Source organism: Sphaerulina musiva, assembly GCF_000320565.1.
Source record: "Sphaerulina musiva SO2202 unplaced genomic scaffold SEPMUscaffold_1, whole genome shotgun sequence".
Taxonomy (NCBI): Eukaryota; Fungi; Ascomycota; class Dothideomycetes; order Mycosphaerellales; family Mycosphaerellaceae; genus Sphaerulina; species Sphaerulina musiva.
Window position 1 is genome coordinate 2443949 of NW_016017383.1, and position 20368 is coordinate 2464316.

At 53.8% G+C, this 20368-nt stretch overlaps 9 protein-coding genes across 9 annotated transcripts; 6 read left to right on the plus strand and 3 right to left on the minus strand.

Moving 5' to 3' along the window:
* The first annotated feature begins 393 nt into the window (after window positions 1–393).
* On the plus strand, window positions 394–6734 carry SEPMUDRAFT_129858 (TATA-binding protein-associated factor MOT1). Its single transcript, XM_016902315.1, has 2 exons — window positions 394–638; window positions 752–6734. The coding sequence occupies exons 1-2, from the start codon at window positions 625–627 to the stop codon at window positions 6426–6428; spliced, it is 5691 nt and encodes a 1896-aa protein (XP_016765142.1). The 5' UTR covers window positions 394–624; the 3' UTR covers window positions 6429–6734.
* Window positions 6735–7045: 311 nt separating this feature from the next.
* SEPMUDRAFT_146132 (uncharacterized protein) lies at window positions 7046–9133 on the minus strand. The gene is made up of 2 exons (XM_016903469.1): window positions 8698–9133; window positions 7046–8644 (listed from the first exon to the last, which is right to left on the minus strand). The coding sequence occupies exons 1-2, from the start codon at window positions 8821–8823 to the stop codon at window positions 7226–7228; spliced, it is 1545 nt and encodes a 514-aa protein (XP_016765143.1). The 5' UTR covers window positions 8824–9133; the 3' UTR covers window positions 7046–7225.
* Window positions 9134–9983: 850 nt separating this feature from the next.
* SEPMUDRAFT_146133 (uncharacterized protein) lies at window positions 9984–10659 on the minus strand. The gene has a single exon (XM_016903470.1). The coding sequence runs from the start codon at window positions 10562–10564 to the stop codon at window positions 10250–10252; it is 315 nt and encodes a 104-aa protein (XP_016765144.1). The 5' UTR covers window positions 10565–10659; the 3' UTR covers window positions 9984–10249.
* A 71-nt stretch (window positions 10660–10730) lies between these two features.
* Window positions 10731–12665, plus strand: SEPMUDRAFT_146134 (mitochondrial carrier). Its single transcript, XM_016903471.1, has 6 exons — window positions 10731–10846; window positions 10938–10994; window positions 11137–11213; window positions 11322–11567; window positions 11624–12001; window positions 12063–12665. Exons 1-6 carry the CDS (start codon window positions 10828–10830, stop codon window positions 12234–12236), a joined length of 951 nt encoding a protein of 316 aa, XP_016765145.1. The 5' UTR covers window positions 10731–10827; the 3' UTR covers window positions 12237–12665.
* Window positions 12666–12702: 37 nt separating this feature from the next.
* SEPMUDRAFT_160380 (uncharacterized protein) lies at window positions 12703–13757 on the plus strand. The gene is made up of 2 exons (XM_016907893.1): window positions 12703–12828; window positions 12886–13757. The coding sequence occupies exons 1-2, from the start codon at window positions 12795–12797 to the stop codon at window positions 13587–13589; spliced, it is 738 nt and encodes a 245-aa protein (XP_016765146.1). The 5' UTR covers window positions 12703–12794; the 3' UTR covers window positions 13590–13757.
* Window positions 13758–14400: 643 nt separating this feature from the next.
* SEPMUDRAFT_146136 (uncharacterized protein) lies at window positions 14401–15246 on the plus strand. Its single transcript, XM_016903472.1, has one exon. It carries the CDS (start codon window positions 14488–14490, stop codon window positions 15136–15138), a length of 651 nt encoding a protein of 216 aa, XP_016765147.1. The 5' UTR covers window positions 14401–14487; the 3' UTR covers window positions 15139–15246.
* Window positions 15247–15477: 231 nt separating this feature from the next.
* On the plus strand, window positions 15478–16523 carry SEPMUDRAFT_146137 (nascent polypeptide-associated complex subunit). Its single transcript, XM_016903473.1, has 3 exons — window positions 15478–15659; window positions 15870–16043; window positions 16106–16523. Exons 1-3 carry the CDS (start codon window positions 15614–15616, stop codon window positions 16354–16356), a joined length of 471 nt encoding a protein of 156 aa, XP_016765148.1. The 5' UTR covers window positions 15478–15613; the 3' UTR covers window positions 16357–16523.
* A 1087-nt stretch (window positions 16524–17610) lies between these two features.
* Window positions 17611–20347, plus strand: SEPMUDRAFT_122452 (uncharacterized protein). Its single transcript, XM_016901770.1, has 2 exons — window positions 17611–19491; window positions 19604–20347. Exon 1 carries the CDS (start codon window positions 17770–17772, stop codon window positions 19105–19107), a length of 1338 nt encoding a protein of 445 aa, XP_016765149.1. The 5' UTR covers window positions 17611–17769; the 3' UTR covers window positions 19108–19491; window positions 19604–20347.
* On the minus strand, window positions 19377–20061 carry SEPMUDRAFT_22546 (uncharacterized protein; the record flags this gene model as incomplete). Its single annotated transcript, XM_016908357.2, has 2 exons — window positions 19377–19491; window positions 19604–20061. 2 exons carry the CDS (start codon window positions 20059–20061, stop codon window positions 19377–19379), a joined length of 573 nt encoding a protein of 190 aa, XP_016765150.1.
* Window positions 20348–20368: the final 21 nt, after the last annotated feature.

Consider the following 20368-nt stretch of genomic DNA (forward strand, 5'->3'; position numbering starts at 1 on the left):
CAGCCTACAGGTACATAAGGGGCCAAAATCCTCACCCGCCGCCCGCTGAGCCTACGCCTACGCCTGAGCCTGAGCCTGAGCCCGCCTCGGAACAGACTCTCCATTTTTGGCCTGGGAGTCGGAGTGTGTGGGAGCGAGCGAAGCTGCGAACGCGTCGTCCGGATCTCGTCACCTGATTCGCGCGCACAACCACATTACCACAACACCGCATGTCTAGTGCGCAACTTTCGCGTACAGTACCTACCTTACCTACCTTACTTACCTACAGTGTACCTACCTGACCTGACCTGACCTGACCTGACCTGACCTGACCTGACCTTCCAATATCCTCACTGTCACCAAACACACACCAAACGCGCCAAGCACGCCAAACACGCCAAACACGCCAACCCAAATACCTATTCGACCTCAGCTATTCCCCCAGCCTGCCAGCCTGCCACTGCGCTAATTCCACCATCATCTCAATCCATGGACCGCTCCGGACTGGGCACTCTGTTCCTGCTCTTGCTCCTGCTCCTGCTCCTGCCCTGTGCTGCCCCCGCGACCACGGCCTAGTGTGTGTCTGTCTGTGTGGGTGTGGGTGTGTGTGTCTGTGTCTGTGTCTGCACCGCTTCTGCTGCCGACATGACGACTTCACGGTAAGCACCATGCATGCATGTCAACTCATATCGCACTAGCCACGTGCACGTGACGGACCGCTGCTTCCCACTCTCGCCCGTGTCGCTTGCTAATGTTGATGCTCTTCGTGCAGACTGGACCGCTTGGTCGTCCTGTTGGAGACGGGCTCGACCCAGCTGATTCGGAATACCGCCGCGCAGCAGCTCGCAGATGTCCAAAAGAACCACCCGGACGAACTCTTCAACCTACTCACGCGCGTGGTGCCCTATCTGAGGTCCCCCTCATGGGATACGAGGACTGCTGCTGCTCGTGCCCTGGGCGGCATCGTGGAGCACGCGGAAAGGTATGATCCCAATGCCACTCTGGACCCGGTCACAGATGAAGTCAAGCCAGACCCGGACTATGAATCGAACAAAGAAGACTCGACGGCATCGGCCCCGCCCGAGCAGCTCGCCTTAGCGACTCTGGATGTAGAGGCGATCTTGACCTATGGCAAGGAACTACTCGGAAGCGCGGGGAGGCAGTACGACTTCAAGCTGGCTGGTCTTAATGCGATTGAGCGACTTGCAGCTCAGAAGGCGTCTTTAACGAGGCGTCTTGGACTCGGCGGCGAGTACATCGAGGAAGACCTGGTTAGCGAAAAGGATATCGCAATCAGGTCCTCGATGAATACTCCTGCTTTGCCCCGGCTCGAGACGGATGGCAGTAAGAGTGCTATGGACGATGCGACCATGAAGTCGCCCGAGGAAGCCACCCCACAGACCCCCGCTGCCGGCGAGATGAGCAAACGACAGCTCAATATGCTGAAGCGGCGACGCAAGGAAGAACTCAAACGCGACAACAAGAAATTCAAGTACGACTTCGCCCTTCGACGTGAGAGCACGGGCTTGGCACCAACGCCGGGTGGCGAAACCAGACAAGAGATCAAACAGGAGCCTGACGCTAACGGCAATGGCGACTACTTCTCACTGGATCGTAAAGGTGGCGACGATGACTCCCAGATCGTCTCGGAATTCAAAGGCGCACCAATGGCAGAGAAATCGACGTTAGTCAGCAATGAAGATGGAAACGAATGGCCCTACGAACGTCTCTGCGAATTTCTGACTGTGGACCTATTCGATCCGGCTTGGGAGATACGACACGGCGCTGCCATGGGTCTACGGGAGATTATTCGGGTGCATGGAGCTGGAGCTGGTCGCCGTGCTTCCAAGACACGAGAAGAGAATGACAAGCTGAATTGCGCGTGGCTGGATGATCTAGGCTGTCGGATCTGCTGTGTGTTCATGCTAGATCGATTTGCCGACTATGTCTCCGACAATGCCGTTGCACCCATACGGGAGACCGCAGGTCAAGTCCTGGGTGCCGTACTTCAGTTTCTGCCGGCTTCCTCGGTACACGAGATCAATCGCATTCTGTATCGCTTGGTAATGCAGAAGGATCTCAAGGTATCCCGACGCATCTGGCATGCATGCCATGGCGGCATGATCGGTATGCGCTATCTCGTTGCGGTGCGTACTGATCTGCTCTTCCAGGACCGATCTCTAATGGATGGTGTTCTTGAGTGTGTCATGAAAGGCTTGGGCGATCAGGACGATGATGTGCGCGCCGTGAGCGCTGCGACACTTATTCCCGTGGCCAAGGAATTCGTGAATGTTCGCTCCGATGAACTCGGTCACCTTATTGGCGTGGTCTGGGAATGCTTATCCAGTCTCTCGGATGACCTGAGTGCGAGTACGGGATCGGTCATGGATCTACTTGCCAAGCTGTGCAGCTTTTCGGAAGTGCTAGCGGCCATGAAGGAGAATGCTGCTGCCGATCCCTTGCAATCCTTCGACGAGCTGGTGCCCAGGCTATATCCCTTCTTGCGACATACGATCACGAGCGTGCGATCCGCTGTGCTGCGTGCTCTACTCACCTTTATCAACATTGATGGTACGGATACCAAAGGCTGGATCAATGGCAAGGCCCTTCGCCTGGTTTACCAAAATCTTCTGGTGGAGCGCAACGACGGAGTACTCAGGTTGTCGCTCGATGTATGGGAGGCCTTGGCCAATGCCTTGGCTGCGAAGCATCCGCTAGCTTTCCAGCAGGAATTCGAGCCCCATGCTCTGCCACTCCTGTCTCTGACAACACACCCCATTGGCATCAGCCGCCACCCCATACCAATGGATGCCACACTGTTTATCAAGCCTTCTGGCCAAACCTATGCACCACTTGCCAACGCGCGCCGTCCCTCCCCTGTCAATGGCTCCGAGCCCGCTAGAAAGCGTCGCAAATCCGAGAAGAAAGAGAGCTCACTACCACCTGTCACGACCACAACTCACAACATCGATGCCGCTATCATGCAAGGCGACATCGACCTTGTTGGTGCCGATATCATGATCAGAAGCCGCATCTTCGCCACTCGTGCATTGGGCAAAGCGATATCCTTGTGGCCTACTGACCAGCGCCACCTCTTTTTTGCGCCCAAACTGCTACCTAGCCTCAAATCAGCTTACGGATCTACCCAGTTGTTCACTGCCATGGCTCTAGAAGGGTACGCGATCACGATATCAGAGCAAGACCAGCTTGCGTTGGATGCATCCACCGACTTGCGCTCACTCGTGGAAGACGATAGGCCTGGGTGGTACAGTGATCTGGCAAGCTATCTGCGCATTGCCCGTGCTCAATGTCAGCAGCTTCTCAATGCCTTTGAGAAGGAGGGTCACGTTCCAGGTAGCAAGATACCCATCATCGCAATTGTCTGCCAAGGAGAACCCGAAGCCGGGAAGAACGCATTTGGACTGGCTGATGCTCAAAAGATCGTTACAAGCGACTATGACCGCCTCACCAAAGGAATGTCAAAAGTCCAGCGTATGACTGCTGCTGAAGCACTACAGACTGCGAAGCTGGATGCAGAGACTGCTATCACGGACGCGCAAGCTGCCAAAGCGCAAGCCGATCTGCGCATTCGATCAACTGCTGCTGCTGCGTTGATTGCTCTCCATGCCATTCCGAAGAAACCACAGTTTACCATAAAGGCGGTCATGGACAGCATAAAGGAAGAAGACAACCTCGATCTGCAGCATAGGACGGCATCCGCCATTGCAGATCTCATTGCACGGCTCGTGGCGAACGAACGCCACAAAGTGGTCGAGAAAGTGGTCGGCAATCTTGTCAAGTTTTGTTGCATGGAGACTGGTGAAACGCCAGAATTCCACCCGAATGCGGACAAAGAAGTCGGCATCCTGTCGTTGCAGAAGGATGAAGACATTCAAGATCGTCCCGATGCTGCTACCTACGAGCGTGAAGTAAGGGCCGCCCGCATAACGCGTCGTGGTGCAAAGGATGCACTCGAGCAATTGTGTGTCAAGTTTGGCGCAGACATCTTCAACAAGGTTCCACGACTGCAGGGCTTGATCGAAGGTCCTATACAACATTGCTTTGCGAACGACCTGCCCATCGACATCACCGATCCCGACACCTCCATCGGCCAAGAAGCAATCGATGCCATGTCGACCCTCCGAGCTCTTGTGGCAACACTCGACAGCAAGCTTTATCCTTGGGTTTTGTCGCTGCTACCATTCATGGCGCGCGCTCTGCAGTGCAAACTTTCAGTTCTGCGCTATACTGCCGCCAAGTGCTTCGCAAGCGTGTGCAGCGTCATCACTGTGCAAGGCTTCACGATGTTGGTTGAACAAGTCATTCCACCGATCAACAACGCGCACGAAGTTGTGCAAAGACAAGGAGCCATCGAATGCATTTACCACCTCATCCAGGTCATGGGCGATAGTATTCTGCCTTATGTCATCTTTCTGCTGGTGCCCGTCTTGGGCCGTATGAGTGACTCGGATCCTGGTGTGCGACTGATTGCAACTACCGCATTCGCCACACTGGTAAAGCTGGTGCCACTGGAGGCCGGGATTCCTGATCCGGAAGGGCTGCCACAGGCACTTCTTGAAGGCAGAGAGCGAGAGCGCAAGTTCATTTCACAGATGCTGGACCCCAAGAAGGTCGAGTCATTCACCATCCCGGTCGCCATCAAAGCCGAGCTTCGCTCATACCAACAAGAAGGTGTCAACTGGCTCGCATTCCTGAACAAATACAATCTACATGGCGTGCTTTGCGATGACATGGGCCTTGGTAAGACTCTGCAAACGCTCTGTATCGTTGCAAGTGATCACCACATTCGAGCGGAGGAGTTCGAAAAGACTGGGGCGCCCGATCAGCGTCGTCTCCCATCGATCATCATTTGTCCCCCAACATTGACTGGTCATTGGAAACAAGAGATTCGCACGTATGCGCCATTCTTGACCGCTGTGGCATACGCTGGGCCCCCGCCTGAGCGGAGCAAGGTTCGTGACCAGCTCGCCACCGCGGATATTGTCATCACGTCCTACGAAATCGCCCGAAATGACGTGGAGATTCTGCTTCCGATCAATTGGAACTATTGTGTACTCGACGAGGGTCATCTCATCAAGAATCCCAAAGCGAAGGTGACCCAAGCCGTGAAGCGCTTGATGAGCAACCACCGCCTCATCCTTTCCGGCACGCCCATCCAGAACAACGTGCTGGAGCTTTGGTCACTCTTTGACTTTCTGATGCCTGGTTTCCTGGGCACAGAGAAAGTCTTCCAGGATCGCTTTGCAAAGCCAATCGCAGCGAGCCGGTTCGCAAAGTCCTCGTCAAAGGAACAAGAAGCCGGCGCATTGGCTATCGAGTCGCTGCACAAGCAAGTGCTGCCTTTCTTGTTACGTCGACTCAAGGAAGAAGTGCTGAACGATCTCCCGCCCAAGATACTGCAGAACTACTATTGCGATCTGTCTGATCTGCAAAAAAGATTGTTTGATGACTTCACGAAGAAAGAGTCGAAAGCTTTGCAAAGCATGGCCGGCAGCCCTGACAAGGAAGCAAAACAGCACATCTTCCAGGCTCTACAGTATATGCGCAAGCTGTGCAACTCGCCAGCCATGGTCATGAAAGAAGATCACAAGCAGTACAGTGCCATTCAGGACATGCTTGCGAAGCAAGGGTCGAATATCAAAGACCCAAAGCACGCGCCAAAGCTGACAGCGCTCCGCGACTTACTGCTCGACTGCGGTATAGGAGTCGCCAGCAACCAGGACGGTGGCGTGCCCTCTGCCGATCAAGCAGTTTCGCAGCACCGTGTTCTCATCTTCTGCCAAATGAAGGAAATGCTCGACATGGTCGAGAGTACAGTATTGAGGAAAATGCTGCCGAGTGCAACTTTTGCTCGTCTCGACGGATCTGTGGAAGCTTCGAAGCGTCAAGACATTGTGAATCGCTTCAACTCGGACCCTTCCATTGATTGTCTCTTGCTCACAACCAGTGTCGGTGGTCTTGGTCTCAACCTGACTGGAGCTGATACAGTCATCTTCGTCGAGCACGATTGGAATCCACAAAAGGACTTGCAGGCCATGGACAGAGCGCATCGAATCGGACAGAAGAAGGTGGTCAATGTCTATCGCCTCATCACCAGAGGCACACTCGAGGAGAAGATTCTCAATCTTCAGCGCTTCAAGATCGATGTTGCTTCCACCGTCGTCAATCAGCAAAACGCGGGTCTCGGTACCATGGAGACGGATCAGATTCTTGATCTGTTCAGTCTTGGGGAGACTGACCCCAATCTTGCCATTAGTGACAAGCCGGAGGCCGATGGCGTCGATGAATCCAACGCGGTCGACGCAGAGGGCAACATGCGAGAGAAGGGTAAGAAGGGTATCCTTGACGAACTGAGCGAGCTTTGGGACGACAAGCAGTATGAAGAGGAGTTCAATCTCGATGGCTTCTTGAAGACGATGAAGGCATGATCATCATGAGTTTCAAACCTGGGCACTGGGGTGTTACTGTAGAGCATAGCATAGCACGGCGTTGGTTGGGCGAGTTTCCGGAGCATGGGATCTCTAGTAGGACCCAGACGAGCGAGTGGTCATGTACGATCCCAAGAGAGGCTTGAGCGTTCCATTGGTTGTCCGGAAAACCAACGTCAGTTGAGATGGAAATTCAGAGCCCAAGGTAGGCACTACGTTGTTCGTACTTTTTCCTCTGCTGCCAAGCACGTTACGAGGTCAGAAAAGATATCCAAAACCGAGATGCGATGCAGATCAATCAATCATGTGGCCTCGTTCATTCCATTCTAAATGTCTCTTCATGGAAAGGCGTGATCATTGACCTCGTAGAAAACTGTACGACTTCTCGACTTCTGGAGGGAGGCTTCCATACATGTATCTTCATTTGTCACCATCCTATGAAACTCACGTGGGGAGGGGGCATTTCGTTTTTGTATATGTAGGTAAGGTACATATATCAAATACGATCCTGTCTTTGAGAGATTGATGCTCGAATATTGCAAGAATAGCTGGTGATTAAATCCTCTCGACCTGACGGACTACCTAGGTACGGTATATTCTATGTACATCTGTATTGGGGGTGGTGTGGGGGGGATTTTTCAACGCAAATGGCGCTTTGATTCGTTAAGATTTTCATCATCATCGTTAGCGCCGTAATGGGATTGCTTTCCATGAGTACATCACATGTAGGTACCCATGGAAGGTCAGGTAGTAGCATATCTACAATTCCAACTTCTCGATTCTCCTGCCCGAATTGATCATGGCGTCTGAGGTGTGTGCTCCGTGGGTGTCACTCTCAGCATCGGTGGAGCAGGAGGGGTTGGTCCTCTTGGTTCGGTTGGCGTGGCCTCAGCAACAAGTATAGATGGTAACGTGCTGATGGCTCGCGAAGAAGACGCTCCGCTGGTTGATCGTGTCTGTTCTGCCAGAGGGCTGTCGCAAGAAGAAATCGGCGATATTCGAAGTTCAGGTCTACGATCATCGACTGGTGATGTATATGGCGGTGCGTCCTCGAAGTCGCCATCGTATGTAGGAGGGTCTACGTGCGGAATGGGCTCATCGGCCAAATCGCCGCTGTGCAGACTGGTGTCGATGGATGGTCTGATCGGCGGCGCTGTGTTGGTGGTTGACGCCCTGCTACGACCCCCAAGCGGGGTTTGTCCACCGCCTCCGTTGAGGGTGACAATCTCAAAGTCGGTTCCAGCGCGTCCGAAGGGGGGAGCATCGGCCACGTCCACATACTCGGAGGCATCGTCGTCAGAGACGTCCATACCAGATCCCGTCTGTGAGACCTGCGACCGGCTGCGACGGCGCTGTGGGTGATGGGGAGCGGATTCCTGCGTCGACCATGGCCTGAGACTTGTTCCTCCCATGCTGGCGGCAGAATCCAGGAGTGGTCGACTGTCGGAGTCGTTCGAGTTGGCACGAATGCGTGTGCCATCGTGTCTGGCGACGCCCAATTCCGCGTAGCTCACGCTGCTGACTCGTCGTTCTCTCGCGCCCATGGCCGCCTGATGTTCCGCAATCATTGTCGATGCATCAGCAGCGGCGCGATTGCGTGTCGCCGCTCTGCCTTCTTGTCGTATGCGCTCCGCCTCAGCAAAGTCTCCGCGTGCTCTCGCTTCCTGTCGCCTCCTCCGCCGATCTTCTCGCTCGGCCACCTCTGTCCTGCGTTGCAGTCTGATCTGATAGAGGCTTTCCATCTCCTCCTCGCGACGCTGCTCGGCGTCTTGTTCGGTCTCGGGCATCTCAATGACCAGGTCAATGCCATCGCGTTCGCCTTCCACTGCCAGCACCTGTTCGTTCTCACGGACAGATCTAGAGTACGCTGGCAACGTCATGATAGAGCGCACGCTTGTATGTCTGTTCACTTCCGCATCGGTCGTCTCTTGCGTGGCTGGCGCTCGGTCTGCGTCTGCCGCAGATACATCCTGTCGACTGCCTCGGGCGCTTGTAGCACTGCGCATTTGAACAGATGGTGGATACGATGTGTCTTGCAGGCTCGAGCTGTACCCACCCTTGGCAGTGGCCATGCCCCGGGGTCGCCATGCCTTCCACCGGCTCTTGAGGAATTGCGTAGGGACGTATTTCGGATTATCGTGTCGTTTGCGCAACGTTCGCAGGCTCAGATAGCTAACCAGTGCTACGAGAATCACGGCCACGACGACGATGACAACCTGCAGCCTCGTCAGTACTGCGCTGCTGTTTGTCAGCCTCGGACACCGCCTACGATGATGACGACCGTCTGGGTCCCACCGCTGCCATTATGTCCATCGGGAGGGGGCACGGTAGTGTTGGTGCTGGCCTGGCGGACCTGTATGCGGTGAACGGGAGGCAGCAGCATGGCATTCAGCATCTACGAGCGCCCAACAGTGATAACACCCGTGTTACTGTTGCATGAGCATCTACCGGGAGGGGAGCGTATCCGCCTTTCAAAGGGCGATCTAGGACGGCGCCTTGCGGTCGTAAAGAAGGTAGGCCCAACAGGCGACGACGCGAATTGCGTCAAGGCGAGAGAAATTCAAGGTCGAGGTCGAGGTCGAAGTCGAAATCGAGGTCCAGATCGGACCCGCGCGGATGCTTGTGAGGCTTGCAGACTTGCACAAGAAAGCTGGAAAGCCTGGAAGTAGTGGTGGTTGGGCTGCTCAAGGCGGCTGGAGGAGGAATATCAAACGGGGGATCGAAATGCCAATAGAGCGTCAATGGGAGTAAGGTAGGGTCGATACCACAACCTGGCAGCGTTGCGGGACACCTGTAGTCGTTGTTGTTTCATTATTTATGAGAGAGATCTTTGTCTTGTAAGCCTGGTGCATGGCCATCGAAACGGTCCGCTTCGCGTGGCTTAGACTCTCGTTTTCACTCGCGTTGCACAGGGTTCCAACCCTGCCTGCGTCTACCGCACTGATCCATCGATCTATATGTGGCGAAGGACAAAATCTTCTGCCAAAGTGCCGATTCCTCGCAATGGGGGCACACTCACAACGCACAAGTTGCCGGACATATATGAGGGAGTCAGGGGGGCTTCCCTTGACGTAGCACTGCAGTGTCGTCGTCGCTGGTCGGCAGCATGTGAACGTTGTGGGTATGTGAATACATTACCTGTAATAATCATCTCGTCCGCCTCGTCAAAGGCTCTCGTCACTGGCTCACAGCGTGTCTACGAAGGGTAATGTATCTGTACATGGGCTGACAGCTGATTTCACTTGGCACCACCTCGAATAGCACATCTCGGCGGCCGAAGCAGCACCTTCGACGATTGATGGAGCGCAACCACTCGGATTACAAGCACCTCTATCGACGGACATTTCTGCCCACCGAGGAATCGGACACTACTCCCCCACGACCTCATCAAGGCGTGCTTTACATGGTATAGCAAGAGCAAGTTCTGCATAGTAAGCAACCGTAAATCGAACCCTAACATTTTGCGTTAGTGTTGTCAAGTCCAAAGCTTGCTCTGCCTTTGGATAGCACATTGATCAAGGCGGAAGTGCGTCTTGGAGGGAGTATACCTCCTAATAGGAGTTCGCGTGACTGGTCGAGCGCATCGCATCGACCCATTGCTCACATTCGTTGCGCAATCATTGAACAGTGCTGACGAGTTCCTCTGGCAGAGCTCACGCTTCAATGTTCGAATCTTATCCGCTCTCATAGAGGTTGCTACCATACAAAATGTACCCGGCTGAGCGATGCCAGTGCTGCCTCTTGACTGTCGGTGGGCGACCACACCACTACGGCGGTATTTGTGAGAGTCCCATCCTGTAGACCAGCTCCGCTACTGCTTGCTACCACGAATAAATGTAAACATGCTCGTCAGAGCCGCGAAATTGCCGTCCAAAGGATATTGATGGCACCAGAATCAAGGCCCTTTGCGCTGACTTTGCGGTGGTTTTTCCAAACGCGTTTCTAGCGGCGACAATCGGCTGGCGCGGATGAAGGGCAGCTTGGCCGCGAGGATGGTTTGTCCGGTCGCTGTACAGTAAGTTAGGTACCGTGGGTAGCGATTTCGTCATGGTAGAAGTGAGAAGCAGCACTGTGTACGGGGACGACGTAAAGGAGTAGTCCCTGAGGTTAGTAGCATCGGGTCTCGCTCGCGCCATGTGAGAACTATATAGAGAGCGAGAATAGGAGGTCGTTCTGGTGCGTTGGGTGGGCGAGTCGAGTTTGGCAACGTTGGTGCGCGATTCTGCTCCGCAAGCTCGGGAAAGGCCGGTTCGCTTTCTCAGGAGCCACAACAAAACTCTTCTTCCTTCAACTTGCACACATCTCTGCTCCTCCATCAACGGACTTCCATCCATCCAACCACTCTCCACTCATCTCCTTTTCTTGCTTCTCGGCTTTCCAGACCACATCCACCGTCACAATGGCCAACGTCCCACCAGGTATGTCGCTGCGCCCGCGCTCGCGCCGATGCCCGAACACATTGGCCGCGCATTGAGTCGCTCGCTTCAAAACGCTGATTCCATGCCACAGTCAAGCAGGAGGAGAAGACGATCTTGGGCATGCCGCCCTTCCTCGTCGACTTCCTGAGTACGTACTCCCTCTGCCTCCCTGGCGCCGCCGTCGTGCAGTGCCGTCGTCGCGATGACGGCCGTCGCTCTGCAGAAGCTGGCGATAAGAGCTCGGGTCTGGACACTCTTCCACCGCGCATCACACTGATAATGGATAATAGTGGGTGGTGTTTCCGCCGCCGTCTCGAAGACTGCTGCCGCTCCTATTGAGCGTGTGAAGCTCCTCATCCAGAACCAGGTATGCTGTCCTGCGCACGGCGCAATCCTGAGCAGCTTGCAGCTGCAGATTGCCGGTCACCTCCGAAGCTTGCAGCGAGTATGGCGCTAACCAGAATACTGTCAACAGGATGAGATGCTGAAAACTGGCCGCCTCTCCCACAAGTACGAGGGTATTGCGGACTGTTTCCGCCGCACCACCGCCGACGAGGGTGTCGTCTCTCTGTGGCGTGGTAACACGGCCAATGTGATCCGTTACTTCCCAACCCAAGCCCTCAACTTTGCCTTCCGCGACACTTTCAAGTCCATGTTCGGCTACAAGAAGGAGCGTGACGGTTACGCTTGGTGGATGGTTGGCAACTTGGCCTCTGGTGGTGTAAGTGGCATTCGACTTAAGAAAAGCCCGAAAACAGCTCACTGACGCCTCCACAGATGGCCGGTGCCACTTCGCTCCTTTTCGTGTACTCCCTTGACTACGCCCGTACCCGTCTCGCCAACGATGCCAAGAACTCCAAGACCGGTGGTGATCGCCAGTTCAACGGCCTGGTCGACGTCTACAAGAAGACCATCGCCAGTGACGGTATCCTCGGTCTCTACCGTGGTTTCGGTCCATCCGTTGCTGGTATCGTTGTCTACCGTGGTCTCTACTTCGGAATGTACGATTCCCTCAAACCCGTTCTTCTCACCGGTTCCCTCGAGGGTAACTTCTTGGCCTCTTTCCTCCTCGGATGGACCGTGACCACTGGCGCCGGTATCGCCTCCTACCCACTCGACACTGTCCGTAGACGTATGATGATGACGTCTGGCGAGGTGAGTTAAAGCAATCTTAAGACATGGCGCAGGCGGGAGCAGTGTGCTAACAGAGTCACAGGCCGTCAAGTACAAGTCTTCCTTCGATGCCGCCAGCCAAATTGTCGCCAAGGAGGGTGTCAAGTCCCTGTTCAAGGGTGCCGCCGCCAACATCCTCCGTGGTGTCGCCGGTGCTGGTGTGCTCTCGATCTACGATCAGCTCCAGGTCATCGTCTTCGGCAAGAAGTTCAAGTAGATCACTCGCCCCAACTGTTCACTCTGTCGAGCATAAGAGGCGATACGATGAAAAAGATGTTGGTCCACTTGCCGGTATGATGGTGGACATGTGGTGGACGTGACGAAGTGTTACTGCTGCTCTATCACGGGAGTGGTTTCGGCGGGAAAAGAGACGCATGGAGCGTTGCTACGCTGCTTCCAGTCGAACAGCGTTGGCGCATGTACCTTTATTCCGGCACGGGCAACACCGCTCTTCCCTGTACTACAATGGTTTGGTCGTACTAAAGGCGTATAGAAGTCGTTTTCTGTTGATTCTCACGCAATGCTCCCCAGGCCCAACCTTCGGCTCACGTGACATTCCCATGCTACTTATGTCATCGAACTGGAAAGGGTCCAGCAAGCTCCAGCTTGGTAGGTAGTGCAGCTAATGGTGTTATTCTTCTGCAAGGAGATTCAACTGTTGAAACTACCTACCACACACACACCTTGGCAACACACAACTCTCCAACACACAACCCTCCAACATACACCGCATTGGCGTACCCAGGCGCAGACCACGGTCACCATCATCATCAATATGCCACCAATCCAACCAATTCCAGTTCATATAGGTTGTTTGATGCACCATGCACTTGGCTCAATGCTCGCGCTAATGGACTATCTCGCAGACGCCCCCATCACACCACAGCAACAGCGTACCAACAATCCTCCAGCACGACCGGGTGCAGCCGCCGTGCCAGCGCCTACGGGCACGCCCTACACGCCGAATCAATACCCACCACAGCCCACACGGACGACAGCCGCCGTATACGATGATAGCCCGCCTCCTCCGCAGCCTGGAGCTGTACCCATACCACCGTCACAGCAACATGGAGCGCCAGTAACAGCCATTCCTCCGCCGCCCAAAGCTGGCCAAACAGCGACTTTACATGAACAAGGGCAGGCAGTGACAACACAGCCGCCGCAGATGGATGTGAATCTGGCCGCTCAAGGCTATGCTCCCACACACTCGACTAGCACGACAAACAACACTCCTATGAAGCTCGGCTTGGGTCCCACAACATTGAATTACGGGCTTGTCTCGCCCGGTGGAGGTGGCATTGCTGCACCTAGTCATCCAGCTGGGTATCAGCAGAACTCCATGGCACAAGAGATGAGCTCGGCTGCGAGGGCCAGTCTGGACGCAACTGAGCGCCGCGAGTCTCTTACGGGCGGGTTTGGTATGGGTAGCAGCGCCACGGGCTCACTTCCGAGTGTAGGGTCCGGGGGAACGAAGGGCATGTGGGATGCAGTGAAAGGCTGGACAAGCACTGTAGGCCAGACTCTTGCGGAGACGGAGAAAAAGGTGTGGGATAGCGTGAACAAGTCCTAAAGACACTGTTGGATACATTGAATGCCCTGGATTGGTGCACGAAGGCCGTAGCATGAGCACCCCCTTCTGGACGCTGCCTTCGAATATTACCCCAGACTTTTAATTTTTTTTAGCCAGCTACAACGAGTACTCTGAATAGCGCCCGCGAGAAAGCTCTCGGCATCTAGCTGTACCCACCACAATCAATTTGAGCAAATCGCCCGGGATGCGCAAGTGCTCACATTGATCCTCATACAGTGCCACAAATTAGCATCACGCTTGTTCATGCCCATTACAGGTAAAGCATCTCGTCTTAATTCCACGAGACTCATTCTGTGGCCAGGTGGAGGTAGGGTCGAGAGGAACGTCATCCTAGGCCGTGCAGTCTCGAGTAGGTACGGTAATTATCTGTGTGCTGATTCCCATCAGTTGCTCATGATTGGATCATGATTGTAGACTTTGTAGCTACTGGGAATGCGCCTTGGCGGTAGTCTTTATAACACGAGTAGCAGTAGATGAATTCCATCTTGACCACGATGGAGCTGAAACAACAAGGAATGGAGCATTATTTAGCCTGTTGTGTTCAGTGTCACTGACCTGTATACTTTCGCGCTAGGATGGATGCACAAGAATACGAATAATACTCACTCCAGGCTCAAAAAGATAAAGATAGCGATAGATACGTATAGGTACCTAAACAAAATGTTGGGAATGATGTGGAGGGTTCCAATTACCAAATGCCAAGTGAGGCTACGTCAGTTGCATGATTGATACATTCCAGGTTACCTGTACCGAAAATAGTCACCTACCTAGGTACCTACACGCGAACAAACGCAGAACTGCCGTTGGAAAGCTTTCGACGGGACACATCTGCTCTACCTGACAACATATCAATCCAAGAAAAAAATCCAAAATCAAAATGCCAGTGAAAGCTATTCCTGCTGAAGATGCTGATTTCGAAAGAATCTTCGAAATCACATCACTAGCCTTTGATAGGAATGAACCAGTATGGGACGCAATGTGGCCGAGCCATTGGTTGCCCCAAGGACGTCAGCAAGGAGCGGAGCGCATGCGAAAGACCAAGAACACCACTCCGGAAACAACGTATATTAAGGCAATCGATACTGAGACTGGAAAAATCTTGGGAATGGCGAAATGGAACATATTCCAGAACTACTCGCCGTCACGGAGTGAAGTACCCGACATTTACGAGAATAACCAAGACAGAGACTACGCTCAAGGAGTGGTTGATGCCTTCCTCGCAACGCGGAACCAGGCCATCAAGGAACGAGACGGCAATGTCATCGCTCTCGACATTCTGACGGTCGATCCAGCATATCAACGTCAAAAAGTCGGATCTTGTTTGGTTGAGTGGGGAACTCGGAAGGCCGATGAGATGGGCTTTGATGCGGTCGTGGAATCCAGTGTCTTCGGCAGGGGCTTATATGAGAAACATGGATTCGAGTATCAGAACGACGTCCAAGTGACGGTCCCGGGGTATGAGAATGATGCCAGTAGACCGACCGGTTCCTTTGCGTGGATGGTGAGACCAAAGACAACAAAGGCTTGATCGTAGACTGGGCTGTATGCTCTAACATCTCACCGACTGGGTCGAGTATACCTTAATTACCTAGGTAGGTAAGGTACCTATGTAATCAATGGCTATGGCCGCACGCACACGCGTAGTCGCTGCCACTCAGCATAATATTCTAGAGTATGGCATTGATGATGTTCGTCTCTGTGCACTGCATCTCGTGATATGACTGAGGTGTGTAGAGGCTCATGAAGCGCAGAGAAGCGACGTGTGGTCAAGTGAGGTTGAGGTGTGAATGCTTTTTTATTTGTGCGCCAAGGCTTTCCTTCGTCCACACGGCTCAAAACGTCTAGTCGACCACCATCCGCTGCATCTCAGCCCGCTATCTGTCTGTCGAGGAAAGTGCTGGCATAAACAACAGCATTGAGACAGTTCCTTCTAGTCAATTCCACCCGCTCACTCATCCGCTCGTCGAGGCCTTCGCCGCGACAGCAGTCCACCCACCGCAGCCATGGATATGGACAAGCTTGCAAAGATGCAAGCCTCAGTGCGCATTGGTATGACTCTCCGGAGCCGCATCTGCGCGCTCGTTCTGCACACGACCTGAGCTCAACTGACCAACTCTCAGGGTAAGCAGCTTCTCCACTACTACACCGTCCCGATCGCTCTGCGTCTCCGCGCTTCCCTCCTCCCACCTGCACCTCCACGCACGACTTGAAGAACGAACAGACATGGACCGAGTAGATTCTGACGTACATGCGGTTACAGAGGCAAAGGCACCCCGAGAAGAAAGGTCAAGAAGGTTCACAAGAGCTCCGGCGCCGATGACAAGAAGCTTCAGACTGTCCTGAAGAAAATGAACGTTCAGCCCATTCAAGCCATTGAGGAAGTGAACATGTTCAAGTCCGACGGCAACGTCATCCACTTTTCCGCGCCAAAGGGTGAGTCTGATCACGTCGGGCAGCTAGAGTGCAGGGAGGGCTACAGATTGACCAAAACATAGTGCACGCATCCGTCCCATCCAACACCTTCGCCATCTATGGCAACGGCGAGGACAAAGAGCTCACCGAGCTCGTGCCAGGCATTCTCAACCAGCTCGGCCCAGACTCATTAGCTTCTCTCCGTAAGCTCGCCGAGAGCTACCAGAGCTTGCAGAAGGGTGGTGAGGGTGAGGCGTCGAAGGAGGATGACGATGATGAGATACCAGATCTTGTCGAGGGTGAAAACTTTGAGGGCAAGAACGACGTCGAGTAAGCCAAAGATGCGCACGACATTCACGACTTCTCGATACACTACGAAAAGTGCGCTCCGGTTCTAGCGGGCAGCCTCGATGCTTGCAGAGTGGTCTGGGCGCTGCTGTACATTAAGCATTGAGTGGCCTGCCAAAATTTCAGATTCCCACGAGAACTACAAGAACTCCCATCGCTGTTTATCTGTTCGTCAGACCTGGCTTGTGCTTGTGCAAGCTATCCTCGATTTTCTCGTCTTGTAGAACCTCCCTTGCTGTCCGCCCGTGACCTGCTGTGTCGCGTTGTAAGTGAGAGGTGAAGTCGAAGCCAGGTAGCGCGCACAGGAAGGTATCATACTAAACACAGTGAAGTTCCCCCCATCTTGCGAATACACCAAGGCCAGCCTCATTCGCACTTCACTCCTCATTCGCATTATAACTATTGTTGAGTGCGACAAGTGTACCAGGTATGCCATACTTGACTTGTCCTACTAGGTCTGTATTGGAGCTTATTGCCTCGTCAGCCTCAAGCATAGTGAATTGAATTTTGGGAGAAGAAAAGACCTCGAGTTTGGTAAAATATGTGAAATAACTGGTTTTTTCCTTTCCCAACCTGTGGCTATTGTCGAAACTCAGGTACCTACATACCTGTAGCTACCGACCTGACTATGTTTTTTTTGGAGGTACTCTGCTGCGCATGTCTGCGGCAGGCATCCTGGAGGGCATCAATTGTGTTTTCTTTGCCCCAGCTACATTGTATACTTGAAGGTAGGTATACATTAGTCTATGCAAATGCCATCCATTCTCGCGACAACTTGGACATAGATCCAAGACATGATACCTAGAGCTTCTACGTCCACTCTCAACTATTTTGCTCTTATGAACATGATTGTCGTGCCGGCTTTGATTGATAGATTGTTCTTGGGAAGAGTGACAAGAGTGAATTATTCGCCAGTAACAATCAGGTGGCAAGAACTACATACATGTACCTTCGTCAAGAGACGCAGAGTGCTGGATACCTGAGCAGATGGCGGACTGCGTATTACTTCGAGAAGTGGCTTCGCATCTTGCTTGGCTCTCGAGCACAAATGAGAAGAGTAACGATAAAATGCATGTAGCGACGAGTTGCGAGGATGGCGATGCAGGAAGCAGCGCTGAGCGCGTAGACTTCGGTGGGTCTTCACATGCAGATCGCCTGGCCGGGCAACGTCCATTAATTGGTCGCTTGTCTGAAAACACTCGCTGCAACACGAGTTACACGACTCAACCGACATCCAACATCACCGCACTTTTCGTCTTCTAACCTCCTAACACCGCTTCTTGCCTTTGGTCACTCTTTCATTCGCTATCTTCAGCTAGTGCGCACCTGTTGCATTTACGACACGAGCGAGTCTTCATTGCACCCCCCCGATTCGACTTCCCTCTACCAAGACGTAAAAATGTATCAAGCGTATGCGCAGCATCGACCGCCGGGGATGCAAATCCACGCCGTGCCCGAATCCGAACGCGCCCTCGACTCGGCTGGGCGCAAACTGCCATGGGGATACGACTATAGCGGGCCCATCCAGGTGGAGAGTGATCGCAGTACACCGATGGAAAAAGGGCCTTTTGGAAAGAGCATGCGCGCTGGGAGACGGGCCAACAGCCGGTCTCGTAGCACCACTGCTGCACCTCGACAGGGTGAAGATGCGCGGCAGCGACAGGAGCAGCTGGCTGCCGAGGATGCCGTATTCGGCTCTCTGAGAAGAGTCAATCCCAACACCAAAGACAACGCGAGCATACATCCGTCGACTGGCGAAAGCATACGAGCGCCCGCCGCGCCCATCGACGGCGAAAGTGAGCCCACCGAAGTCATCTTGTACGGCTTTGGCGAGGAGCTCCAATGGGCAGCGATCGATTTCTACGAGCGCGTATCAAACGGCATCATCCTCGAGGACTACGAACGCAACCCGCTTGGCACACGATACGACGTGTCCAAGGCAAGACAAGCTGCTCAACGGAGCCTTTCGCGCGCGGCGTTGAAGAAGAAGAATGCGTACAAGGGGGGCAGTTGCTGGATCAAGATCACATTCGACAGCAGACAGGCGGCCGAGCTGGCCATCGCCAGGAGTCCACACACGATCAAGGGCTTCTTGGTGTATGCCGATTACTTTTTGGGCAGAGGTCCTGCCAGAGACGAGGCCATACACGCGACCCAAGCGGGAGCGCAGCTGACGAGTGAAGTGCTGCCACGCTCGCTGAAGACCAATGAACCGATTTTGGAAGAAGGAAGTCCCAGTGGGAGCAGCCGAACAATCACGAGTGCCACGGCTACATATGCCACAGAAGCAGCACCAAGCGGCAGTGGGAGAGGTGGCGCGGGTCTGCCGTGGAGCAATGCCTCATTGATGCAGGTGTCGCCGACGAGCAGTTCCACCATGCAACATGGTTCTCGTGACCAGTCTCACGATACGGCACCAGTGACGACGCCTGTGCCCGCGCAGACTTCCAGCTTCCAGCCGCACCAGGGTGCGCCGGTGGTGCAGCATCGGCCGAGTCGCCTCATCGAAGGCAGCGTGCGTTTGGTGCCTCGGTCGCCGGAACTCGCACTGGCGCCCAAACAGCCCAAGGCTAGCTGGACGAGTTGGCTGGGCACAGGAGAGATTATTGGCGGTGCTGTGCCTCGATTAGAGAATGGCAACTTTGATTGGGAAATGGCGAGTCTGTATTGGAAAATCTGCGCGTGGATCGATAGCGTCTTTGGGACAGATATCTGTGGGTTGCAAATGGACGAATGAAAGAGCCTATGATGTAAAGAGCAGCATCAAACGACACTGCACACTGACAGAGCCATCATTATTGGAAGCTGCGCACAGAGGAGAACACAGCCTCACTACATTACAGTGATTCACGAGCGATTGATGCGCATGAAGCGAATGACGTAAAAGATGGGCTCGGTTGTGAATGGAGAGGTGGAAGTAATGGATAGATGTAATGAGTAAAAGCGCTCGTGGCAACAGTTGTACAGTACGTATGGGAGACGAGTACATCCATTGTGTACCAGATACTAGTGGTGTCCATCGTCCATAATGTTGTAACGCCCGACAGCCAATTCGCCGAGAAACAAGCCAGCGAGCGAAGACATGAAATATCCCACGTTCAGCGTCATGACTGCCAACATGCTTTGTGGAAAAGCAAAAAGGAAATAGAGGTAATCACGTTAGTGTTTTGGTTTCCTTTGGCGTCACAAGACGGGTTCGAAAACCAAAAAAAAGGGAAAAACAAGCCACTCACAGTAAATAGCCCACGAAAGCCTGCACGGTAAATATACAAGCTCGGGGGAGGTCGGTCGAGAATCTCCAGGCGGGCAATGAAGTGTGCTGCCGGGGCGTTCGCAGCACTCGGACATTCTCATCCAGTCCTCTCGTTGTCAGCGTCGCGTAGTCGCTCTTCTCGTCTGCTGCTGCTGTCGGTGAAGTCGCATTATTGTTGTTGTTGTTGTTGTTGTTGTCGAGTTGGCCTGCTTCTCCGGCAGCCACGACATATCGGCGATTGACGGCTTTGTCATGCCACTTGGCCTCGAGCACCTGGCGAAAGGCGAGGAGAAGTCGACTGATGATGCCGAGGACAATGAGGAAGATGCAGGTTCCGGCGTATGCGCCGGTGGTTCGGGGCGTCCATGCGGAGGCGTAGAGGGCGGTGCTGTGGTCGGTGGTGAAGACCATGGACATGGAGTGGGTCATGGAAGACATGGAGGACATGGTGGATGATGATGATGATCCCGAGTCGGACGACATGGAGGAGTGGTCCATGTCCATGGTGGCTTGGGTCGCTTGTAGTCTATTAAGGTAGAGGAAGTACGATCTTGCTTGGTTGCGGTAGGCGACGTAGTTGCGGTAGGTATCTTCAGTCTTCAGATGTGTCGGAGTGCCAAAAAGGTCGTGTATCTTGCAAGTAAGTCTTTTTCCAGTGGGAGGAGTTGCCAGGTGTGCTCGAGCCTCACGAACTCAGATAGCAACAGGTTGAAGGGTACAGGTCCCAGGTCCAGGTAGGTTTAGA

Coding starts and splice junctions, on each gene's coding strand:
- SEPMUDRAFT_146132 (XM_016903469.1), bottom strand. CDS start 8,823: ATGCTGAATGCCATGCTGCTGCCTCCCGTTCACCGCATACAGGTCCGC. Junction 8,645..8,697: donor CCCAGACGGTCGTCATCATC/GTAGGCGGTGTC, acceptor ACGAGGCTGCAG/GTTGTCATCGTCGTCGTGGC.
- SEPMUDRAFT_146133 (XM_016903470.1), bottom strand. CDS start 10,564: ATGGCGCGAGCGAGACCCGATGCTACTAACCTCAGGGACTACTCCTTT.
- SEPMUDRAFT_146134 (XM_016903471.1), top strand. Junction 10,995..11,136: donor CTTCCTCGTCGACTTCCTGA/GTACGTACTCCC, acceptor AATGGATAATAG/TGGGTGGTGTTTCCGCCGCC. Junction 12,002..12,062: donor TGATGATGACGTCTGGCGAG/GTGAGTTAAAGC, acceptor ACAGAGTCACAG/GCCGTCAAGTACAAGTCTTC.
- SEPMUDRAFT_160380 (XM_016907893.1), top strand. CDS start 12,795: ATGCCACCAATCCAACCAATTCCAGTTCATATAG. Junction 12,829..12,885: donor ACCAATTCCAGTTCATATAG/GTTGTTTGATGC, acceptor ACTATCTCGCAG/ACGCCCCCATCACACCACAG.
- SEPMUDRAFT_146136 (XM_016903472.1), top strand. CDS start 14,488: ATGCCAGTGAAAGCTATTCCTGCTGAAGATGCTGATTTCGAAAGAATC.
- SEPMUDRAFT_146137 (XM_016903473.1), top strand. CDS start 15,614: ATGGATATGGACAAGCTTGCAAAGATGCAAGCCTCAGTGCGCATTG. Junction 15,660..15,869: donor GCAAGCCTCAGTGCGCATTG/GTATGACTCTCC, acceptor CATGCGGTTACA/GAGGCAAAGGCACCCCGAGA. Junction 16,044..16,105: donor CCACTTTTCCGCGCCAAAGG/GTGAGTCTGATC, acceptor ACCAAAACATAG/TGCACGCATCCGTCCCATCC.
- SEPMUDRAFT_122452 (XM_016901770.1), top strand. CDS start 17,770: ATGTATCAAGCGTATGCGCAGCATCGACCGCCGGGGATGCAAATCCAC.